Source organism: Carex rostrata, chromosome 6, assembly GCF_964058835.1.
Source record: "Carex rostrata chromosome 6, lpCarRost1.2, whole genome shotgun sequence".
NCBI classification, from domain to species: domain Eukaryota; kingdom Viridiplantae; phylum Streptophyta; class Magnoliopsida; order Poales; family Cyperaceae; genus Carex; species Carex rostrata.
Window position 1 is genome coordinate 6,820,012 of NC_135923.1, and position 10,042 is coordinate 6,830,053.

Genomic DNA, 10,042 nt, shown 5'->3' on the forward strand with positions numbered 1-10,042 from the left:
TACATTTTTAATTAAATGAGGGGCTAGATCTTATTTTTTTTACTCGAAAGATAAATTTGTATATACATGTTTGAATCGAGCTTGAATCAACTCAAAGTTTTCCGTGTTCAAACTCGAGCTAGACATAATAGAAAAACGAGAACTAAATTTATATATAATGTGGGAGTTGAATTCGACCTAAATTCGAATTGACGAAGAACGAGAACTACAAACTGATCTTACAGCTCTATCTGCTCTCAAAATTAATCATATTTCGTTTCCTCGGCACTATCCAATGAATAGCACTAAAAGTCGTAACAATATATAGACTTTGCTGTTCTTTCTGAATCCAAATTCGTTCTTAGTTTTGAGCAGTATTTTAATTAAAGTCCAAAGCATCTTATCGTGTTTGGCCATTAACCTCTCAAAATTAAGAAGATTTTTATGAAAGACTTGACTGTTTACCATTTCTTGAATCCCAATTCAAAGATGCCGTATATTTTGAATAAATACGGTACTACGGTACTCTGAATCCCAAGATACCTACTTCAGATAAAAATATTCTTAATCGTTTCAATTAGTTTCCGTAAAAGTTCATAACAAAAAGTGAGCATGTTACCTTACGAGTAGACATGTACTATGGTATCATATTTTTTATTTTTAAAGTTCAAACAATTAATTTGAATTCTAAAATATAATCTTCATATGAAAATATATATTGAAACCAAGTTAGTTAATTTTTACTACTTTTTTGATAGGTAGAATATTGTTACTTTATTATTGTTTTAAATGTTTTTTTTGTAAGGTTAACCACAATTGTTGTATTGTTCAGAATTTTTAGATCAAGTGATTTTCTACTTATTTAAAAAATATATTAAAAAGTATGTATAAATTATAAAATTTGATCAGCAAAAGTACATTTTTTATATTCATAACATGTTGTATTAGTATAGTTAAACTTAAAATCGACTGACTTTAAAAACGGATAGATGAGTAGTACGTGTTGCTCTGTAACATGTTACCATAACCTCACTCTCTAACAAAATCAAAATCCAATGTCAGGTGATTAGGCCCAAAGGATCAAATATCAGGGTCGGTAAATATGACCCAATATTTACATGAAACAAACAAAATTTAGTAACAGGCCAGAGAAGATCCAGGCCTTAGGCCCAATAACTTCCCCATCTCAGATGCCACACAGTGTTATGCAACAGATATTTTTGAGCATCAGAGAGAATGGATTATGCTTTTTGATCTCCTCTCTGAGCACTCTCTGGCTGAGAACAGAAATGGCTGTAGAACTAAGAATAGGTCTACTTAGCTTTAGAAATTATGAACTCGGCAATTCGCGCTCTCTTCTAGCACGCGCATTAATCGCACGGAACCGGATACGCCATGGCTGTACGAGGCGGAACCTTGTTTTATCCACATTGCCAACTTCCCTCCCAAGTAGGGTTCAATTAAATTTATAACCATTAATTGTTATGTTTTTTTGGGGTGAATTAACTTGTGGATTTGTAGAAGGTAGTGAGCTTGTTGGAGATGAAGTGATGCAAATGTTTCTTAAAGAGAGGCAATTGAATGGTGATTATGTATCCAGAGCTTTTGACATGTTACAAAGAAGAAATGAATTGAAATTCGATGGCCATGAAACTGGCGCAACTGAAGAAACGACCAGTGAGATGTACGATAATGTGAGCTATTGAGCTTTTATTTAGATTCTTTTTAACTAATTTTCTGGACAATTTAAATTTGTTCACATGTATTGCCAGTTCTTTGTAAATACCCAAAAATGGAAGATGTTGGTATCATTTGCAAATGTTAATAGTCCTTTTGTCTCATTTACAATGAGGCCCTTTCATTTCAATTTTACTTTTTTTTTCAAACTTGGAATGAAGCATATGGTGGTATCACAAGTAAAATTAGTTTTCTCAAATATTTTTGGGGATGGGTTATGTGAAATATGTAAGTTCTAGTTCTGATTACAGGAAGATATTAGTGGTGGCTATTTGAGACTTGCGGCAACTAGAGATTGGATTTCTGGAAGTAGTGATGCTCCAATTAACAAGAAATTGACTGTCAAGGTTTCTAAAATTTGACTTTTATGTTAATTTGGATTTCATTAGTTCATTTGCAATGTTTTGAGCATTGAATTATAAGATTTAGACAATTTTGTATTGAATTACAGGATTGGCAAGATGAGAGTGACAAGAGGAAGAAATTAAATCTTTTGAAATATGAAGCAGTAACTTGCTTTTTTTCTCATATTTTGTTTTTGTTAATAGTTCAACGGGTTTTCTTTATTTAGACTGACCCCAGAGAATTTTAGACATTTTCAATCAAACTTGATGTATTTACATCTAACCTGCTGATAATACTCGATCATAAGCCAAAATGACTAAATTAGCCTTCAAATTTTCATACATACTGGTATACACGCTTGAAAAACAACATTTGAGCCTACTTGCTTATATTTTCAACACATAATCTTCTTGGTGGCATTGGAAATTATTCTGTACTTTCAAAGGCAAGGACAGAGAAAAGGAATAGCCTAAAGTAACTGAACATAAATAGGCATTATAACTCATATTCTTGTTCTCACTTATTCTTTGTTTATTCTCTTGCCTCTTCGTGCAGCTTAAGGGCGAGTTACTTTTTTTGACGGTTGGAATTGGAGCTGTGTGCAGTGTGTATTGTCTTATAAGCCTTTCTTTTGAGGTATATTATTTGTTGCCATTTGAGACAGCCAGGACTAGCAAAATTATATCTTTAAAAAATATTTTGATTTTAATATATTAGTTCCTTTTTATAAACCCAATTCTGACAGGCTGCAGTTAGTTATTCTGCCGGTGTGCTCTTCAGGTTAGCTCAATTATTTTTGTATAATTATGTTTAAATTTATTATTTTTTCAATGATTTTAGTTTAGAATGTTGTTTATTTCTTGGACAGTTGTTTGTACCTTCAACTTCTATACTGGCACACAGACAAAATATCTAAGGATGACATTCCTGAAATTTTTCAGATGAAAAAGTCAAAAAGGTGAGTTTTTTAATTAATTTATTCTCTAATGAAGAAAAAATAAATATATTATGGTTCTCTTATTAGTTTGCAATCATGTCTCTGTTAAAAGGAAAATTGGAATAACTAGTGAGGATTTGAGGGACAATTTGAAAAAATTTCTTAGTGGAACTGCCGTCTCTCTCTCATCACCAAGGCTTGTTATTCCTGCAACGGTGTATGGATTGTGGGCTTTGTCACAACATTTCCACAATGATATCTTAAATTTTCAGGTACATTTGTTACTTTGTTGTTTTGATTTTTGTGTCATTTGCACATCAAATTTAGAATTCTGAAATACAAGGTGTGATTTATGATTTATTGTTTGGCAATTAGCTTGTGCCAGGAGTAATGGGCTTCTTTGCATACAAAGCAGCGGCTTTGGTGCAAGCATACAGAGATAATGAGGACTTACGCTTGATTTTTCCAGAGAATGAAGAATATGATGCTAATTGAAAGGTACACCATTGAAGTAACATCGGGCTCAACTGGTTGCTTGTATTGTGGTGACATTTTCTAATTTAGCAGAGGAATTAGAAGAGAAAAGTTGTATAGTCTTGTGCAGGATATGTCTATTGTTTAAATTTATTATAATTTAGAGGTGTATAATAGTACTCTAGAGGTTCAACTTGCAATACATAATATAAATGTATTATTTTTCACCTTTGAATTGTATATATTAAGTTTACAGCTAAACTGATGGCGCATATGAAAAATGAATAAGGGCATACATGAGCAACATGCTTGATAACAGGAAAAAAAAAAAGAGCAGTGCTCTTGTTAAATATAACTAGTGTCTAATACAGAAAATCTTTGCTGATTAAACAGAATTATATTATTGTTCCGTATAAGTTTCAGGTGTCCAAGAAGATCAATATTAAGCAAACAAGCACTCTAAGGCAACAATCAGACATCATCAGAATACATTATACTGAACATAGAAACCTCAAGTTGGAGGGCTTCAACTACATAAAAACCTATTACCCTTGACACAATTTAAAACACCACCTTCAATAATCTAGAAATTTCACTATAGACAATGTCAGAAACTACAAGAGTTCAATCTTCTCATCGGGTACTTGGGTTCAGGTTGTGGTACTTGAGCCTCTTGCATCAGCTTCTGCCAAGTAAAATATGTAGATAGTCATACTACAATTGATAAGTTCCCAAATTTTGAAGGGATAAAACTAAATTATAAAAAAAATAAAACCCTTCAAAATATATTTACAACAAGTATCAGAGTTTCTTGAAAACTGTTGGTATAGGTTCAAGTCCTATAATCATATTTAATCATCAAATAAGGACCGTACATAACTTAGATTGGCTTATCCAATTATATCAGAGCAGTAACCTTCTGCTAAGTAATGGTATTGGTAGGTCAAACCAAATCTTTTGACGAAATTAAACAAATGTTACTTGGAATTTGAGTTGCCAGGTAAAGGGATCCATAAATGTGCAAGTTGATCAAATGCTATAATTGATCAATTTGTATATAATGGGTACTTAAATGTGTTAGGAATCTGGTGCGCATATATCAAATAAACAGAGATTGCTACTGCTAAAAGAGGCTTTAATATCAGGTCTGCAGTTTATTCCTTTTACTGGCTGGATTTTAGACGACCTATTTAGCTCTCTACTTGTCAGTAACTACATTTCTAATCTATAACACTCAAGGCATCTTGTATAAATATAATTTAGCCTTTCATTTTAATTTTATCTGATGCATTTCTTCGTAACATTTAAAAGAAACCATTTCTCAAGAAATACAGAATCTTCTGGTTTTACTTCTCTCTCATGCAACATTAGAATTCATTATGCTGACTAGGAGAGGGTAATTTAAACTAAAGTATTGTACAGATCTATTATACAAGATATCTTACAAACAACGTCAGAGCCAATAGATTTTGCAATTATCTTATAATCCAAATCGTTTCTCTAAACCAGATAAAAGAAACCGATTAAAATGCACAAACTTTTACCTTCTCCTCTCGAAGCCTGGCAAGGTCCTCCTCAAGGCGCGCAATCTTATTTTCGAGCTCATTGGTGTATGCCTATCAATCCAACAATACCAGTTACTGTTAACCAAAACAATAATACTACTCCAACTCTCTCTCTCTCTCTCTTCTCTCTCTTCTCTCTCTAACTCAGTCAAAAAGAAGAGGAAAAAAAAAATCATAACAAAACAAATGAAAAAGACTAAAGAAAATAATTAAATTAAAATAAACCTGTTTCCTAGCCCGGGACCTGGCGGCCGACTCCCGATTCTTAATCATCCTCTTCTGACGCCTCTCCACCGTCTTCCCCACTACATCTTCAACTGTTGCCACTGCCCGTTTCCTCGCTGGAGTCACCGGCGATACTGCCGTGATGCTGCCACCCCCCTCCCGGTACACCACATCCAGTATTGGCCCTGTACCGACCCCTACTGATCTCGGTACGGGCCTCCCCAGGTAACCCCCTACAAAACCCGCTTGTTGCACTGGCCCCACGTACCCCCCTGCTACCCCGGCCTTCGACAAAAAATCCTCCAATGTCATCTCACCAAGCGACGATTGCCGCTGCACCGTAGGCTGGATGTCACGCCATACCTCATCAACTGTCTTCTTGCTGAGGGAACTCGGCATGTTCACGCTCCCTTGCCGATTTATCGCGGCGGGACCTCTTTCAAACCGTAGTTGTTGCGAGTCCCCTGTTTCAGAAAGGACATTTCGAAGGAGCTCATCTAGGTTCATGCTCTGCAAGGGTTCACCAAGGTAGGTTTGGACCTCATTTAAGGTTAGGCTGTAGATGGAGCTTTGTCGAGAGAGAGAACCCATACCGGTACCAATACCCTGAGATGCCATCGCCTGAGTAACCATTAATTGAAGTTATGGTGCGCAAGGGTGAAGTGCTACATGTAGGGTTTATAAGGTTCACCACTCAGCTCTGGAAATGATAGAAAGAAAGGAAAAGTGTAAAGGGCGATTAGATGAGGTAGTTTGGCGGTACATCAGAGGTGAAATAATTAGCAACGAAACTCAACTTTGATGGTACCACAGTAGATTTATTTCCACCACAGTAAGGGACTGTATCGCATTGAAAAGGAATGAAAGAAAAGAGATTGACAAGACCCGGGAAAGAGATTCCAAACAATTACAAATATCAGTTTGTGTCTAGTCAGCTTTAACTTCACAAAGTAACAGTACTTGGTAAACTAAGCACATCACCAGAAAGATTTGCATCTAAAACAGTGCACACATGTCAAAGAAAATTTCCAAAAATTCGATTAATTACCTCACAACAATCCAAAAAAAAAAAGAAGGGGATAAGAATCAGCATTAATAGCAATTCAATCTTAAGCTACAAATTGATTATCTCTCACTTACTTTGTCTCTGTTGACTTAGACATGTGAGTTAGATACCAAAGACTCTGGAGAGGAATCCGAGTGGCAACGACTGAGAACAAAATAAAGACATGAAAGCACAGTTTATTACCTCTTGGTTCGGATTAGAATCTGGGAGAAGCGCCAGAGCAAATCAACTATTCTTCACTTTAAAAGATGTAGCGATCAAGGAGAGTAAAACAGAGAACCCACCGAAATGGAGGAAACAAATCCCAAATGGGCTATTTTTTTTTTAACAAGCCTAGGGTGAACCTAGGTGCGCATTTATATGGTGAGAAATGACAAGTCTACGCCTCTACGCGTATAGTCTAACAGATTAAGGATACATTAATAGGGACTATTTATATTATATTATATAAGATAAGAAAAACAACCTGAACTCCTGAAGCATCTAACACGACCCTTTAAAGATTTGTGCAATTGATGGAGGATTAAGATTTTTTTCTCTTTTTTGTGCGTTTCTGACTGTTATTTTGGCCGCAAAAATAAGATTGGCAAGACTGCCAATTAATATGCCTTTTTTACTTTGTTGTAACTTTTGTGAACAGATGAATCTTTTCTTCTTCCTTTTCCAAACAATAATGCCCTCACCTGCATAAAGTTTTGGACGGATACTTTGAATCATGGTAAAGCAGTTCGGATCCTCTGCATTACCTCACCATTTCAGTTTGAATCAAAATCCAGCCAATTGAACTGAGCCTACAATGCACGGAACCTGTTAAAATTCGTGTCGATAACGAACTGACTGCATTCAAACTCAAAAGGATGAAATAAGTTGGGCGATATGAATTATTGCACAAAGCACATGCGTGTTCATTTCCCCAATAACTTGGACTGCTAGAATGTCCCTGAAATTGCCTGTTCATTTCCCCAACTACAATGTATGATGGGCCCCACGTAACAGTAGGTCCTAGTCGCGTCCGAAGCAGCACACAATGTGTAGGGGTCCAGTTGATGAGTTGAAGCTAGTGTGACTGATGTCTTAAGTCGCTTCAGAATGTTTAGTATTAAAAACATATTATATACATTATGGAGTGAGGATATGTCGTGCTATTCTCGTCCGTGTGGATGAATCAAGAAATGACTCGGAATAACAGCTATTTTTGGATTCGGAATAACTGTTAATTTAATATTTCATAGGAATAGCGGAATAGCAGCTAACCCGAGCTATTTCTTTATTGAGAATAGCATTTTTTTTTTTATCCAAACGTGTTGTGTTGAGAATAGCTCGCCAAAAATAACAGCTATTCCTGGGTTAGCGCTATTCCTGTGTCATCCAAACGTACCCGACATCAAGTTTTCAGGATGAGGATAATTTTAAAATCTATTGAATTGATTTTTAAATGATGAATTTAAACTATTAAAATTGATATAATTACTTCACAATTAATGCGTGTACATGCAAAGTTTTAAAATTTTCGAATTTATCTAGTACAAAGCTAAGTGGCAAAAAAATGATAAAAAATTTAATGCATTAAAATAACTTATAAACCTTTGTTTTTTAGCGCTTGACTTTGTATTTTAATTAAACCAAAAAAATTATTTTTATATGCACACACATCACTCGCGAAGTAGATTAATTTCAACGGTTTGGATTCGTCGTTTGAAACTAATCCGATATATTTTGAAATTTGAAGTTATGCCCACCAAACTCTCTTGGTGAGTATAACACATGCTAGCCTCACTTTATATTAGATACAGTTGGGGGTGTTCATTGGGTCCGGTTTAATCAGTTTTGAACTTAACATAATTAGTTTGGATTAAATAGTTCGGTTTTTTCGATTAAATGGTTTGGTTTGGTTTGTTTTTTAGAACCGAATTATAACTTCAGTTCGGTTCAATTTGAAAATTTTCAAAACCGAAAAAACTGAACCGACCGAACTTTTATATATTATGAATTTGGTCTGTACCGCTCCGGTTTATTTATTAATATCCCAATTTATTTCTTAATAACTCGATTTATTTTTTAATATACTTCGGTTTATTATAAGTCAATTGCTTTAAACAAAAAAATTAATACATTTCAGTTTGAACTGAACAAACCGAAATAAAACTTCGGCTTTGTTCAGTTCGATTCAGTTGCAATGCTAAATCGGTTCGATTCGGTTCTATTTTTAAAATTGAATTATAACTTTGGTTTGCATAATTGGGTTTGGTTTCAACCAAATCGAACCGATGAACACCACTGGATATAGTTAAGGAGTTGAGACATTACACCATGCTACTATACATAGCACAGAGTGGTCCATAGTATGAATCTTTGTTTTCAAAATTTAAATAATCAATCAGAATTGTTTAACATGATTACGATATGAACATGTAATTGCAAATCAAATTTTATATATTTAAAAAAAAAATTACTATTTTTTCATATAGATAAAATATCACTTAAGAATAAGTATAGATGATTCAAAAATAATAATTTGAAACATTGCATAGTACCTCACTCCTAAAAATTAAGGAAGATAATTAATTAATTACATTTCTATACCAAATGAATTTTGTACTTTTTAAGATCCAAACCGAAAAATAAATTATATAACTTTAGTAATGATTTGGCAAGATATTCAAAATTCAGCTCACTTTTTTCTAGAAATGGCAAAATGAACATTTGGAAACAAAATTGTTTTAATTGTAATGACGGTAATATTTGCACAACAATTATAGTGGTCTTTACCATTATTCACATAATTATGTTCATTTGTCATCGGATTATACAATATGAGAAACAGGTACGGGTGTGGATGAGATTGATGATGAAAATGTTATGAAATGAGTGTTTGATTATATAGTGGGATTAGTTGTAGAAAATTTTGTTTTATTTTAGAAATATGTATTTATATGTAAATTTATCACTACTTAAAATATACAAAAATTGTACAAAAATAATTATGTGTTTTATAATTATGTAATTTGCAATTTCTATATATAGAGGATCGACAAACATGTAGGTTGTACAAAAAAAATTATGTACAACGGGAACAGACGATTTGATTTGTACAAATAATTTTTAAATAATTCGTAAAAAAAAACATATTGATTCAGATCCGGACTATTTGATTTGCCCCCACAATGGAAAATCAAATTAGTAAAGAGAAAGAAGAGAGAAGATTGAGAAAAAAATAATTTAGTACGACCTTATTAGTTTTTTTTCTCAGAAAATTGAACTAAGGTGGGAACAGTTGGGATAAAAAAAATTGAGAACTGACGGAGAAAAAATGTGTCATCCGAATCCAAGTCGAGAAAAAAAAAAATGAGAAATTGAGTTCAATCTCATCTAATTCCCATGGGATTGTGACCTGCCGAACAAGCTCGAACTGTTCGGAACATGTGCTATAATACTAGCGTCGTTTGCATGTGTTGATATAATAGCAATGACAACTCACATGACTATTTTTTCACCCAATGTGAGCGTCTAGGGTTTAATATCTGTACAAGTCTCGTTAATTTTAAACCTCGGCCTGTTCGGCGGAGATTTGGGAATAGGAACTGAAAATTTTGAACTGAAAAATTATTATTTTCATGGGAAAAAAAAAATTCAGTCTGAGTGAATTTGTTTTTTTCCACGTGAACAGTAAATGCCGAACAGGCACTTAAAGACCATGAGATAGTATTAAAAACC

At 33.9% G+C, this 10,042-nt stretch overlaps 2 protein-coding genes across 3 annotated transcripts; one reads left to right on the top strand and one right to left on the bottom strand.

Moving 5' to 3' along the window:
• Window positions 1-1,196: 1,196 nt before the first annotated feature.
• On the top strand, window positions 1,197-3,704 carry LOC144555573 (NF-kappa-B inhibitor-like protein). 2 transcript variants are annotated; one of them, XM_078303961.1, is made up of 9 exons: window positions 1,197-1,428; window positions 1,504-1,673; window positions 1,968-2,063; window positions 2,168-2,224; window positions 2,617-2,697; window positions 2,807-2,841; window positions 2,930-3,019; window positions 3,111-3,270; window positions 3,374-3,704. In XM_078303961.1, exons 1-9 carry the CDS (start codon window positions 1,269-1,271, stop codon window positions 3,491-3,493), a joined length of 969 nt encoding a protein of 322 aa, XP_078160087.1. In that variant the 5' UTR covers window positions 1,197-1,268; the 3' UTR covers window positions 3,494-3,704. The 2 variants fall into 2 exon arrangements, with proteins under 2 accessions (XP_078160087.1, XP_078160088.1); XM_078303962.1 differs by having other exon boundaries at window positions 3,468-3,704.
• Window positions 3,705-3,843: 139 nt separating this feature from the next.
• On the bottom strand, window positions 3,844-6,653 carry LOC144555574 (ABSCISIC ACID-INSENSITIVE 5-like protein 2). The gene is made up of 4 exons (XM_078303963.1): window positions 6,512-6,653; window positions 5,263-5,962; window positions 5,017-5,088; window positions 3,844-4,157 (listed from the first exon to the last, which is right to left on the bottom strand). The coding sequence occupies exons 2-4, from the start codon at window positions 5,893-5,895 to the stop codon at window positions 4,080-4,082; spliced, it is 783 nt and encodes a 260-aa protein (XP_078160089.1). The 5' UTR covers window positions 5,896-5,962; window positions 6,512-6,653; the 3' UTR covers window positions 3,844-4,079.
• Between the last annotated feature and the right edge of the window lie 3,389 nt (window positions 6,654-10,042).

What these genes read in the sequence shown, in the direction of transcription:
- LOC144555574 (XM_078303963.1), bottom strand. Translation starts at nt 5,895, where the DNA reads ATGGTTACTCAGGCGATGGCATCTCAGGGTATTGGTACCGGTATGGGT. An exon ending in GGTCCCGGGCTAGGAAACAG is followed by an intron (nt 5,089 to 5,262) that starts GTTTATTTTAAT and finishes TTGGATTGATAG; the next exon opens with GCATACACCAATGAGCTCGA. An exon ending in CCAGGCTTCGAGAGGAGAAG is followed by an intron (nt 4,158 to 5,016) that starts GTAAAAGTTTGT and finishes TTTACTTGGCAG; the next exon opens with AAGCTGATGCAAGAGGCTCA.
- LOC144555573 (XM_078303961.1), top strand. Translation starts at nt 1,269, where the DNA reads ATGGCTGTAGAACTAAGAATAGGTCTACTTAGCTTTAGAAATTATGAA. An exon ending in CCAGTGAGATGTACGATAAT is followed by an intron (nt 1,674 to 1,967) that starts GTGAGCTATTGA and finishes TTCTGATTACAG; the next exon opens with GAAGATATTAGTGGTGGCTA. An exon ending in ACAAGAAATTGACTGTCAAG is followed by an intron (nt 2,064 to 2,167) that starts GTTTCTAAAATT and finishes ATTGAATTACAG; the next exon opens with GATTGGCAAGATGAGAGTGA.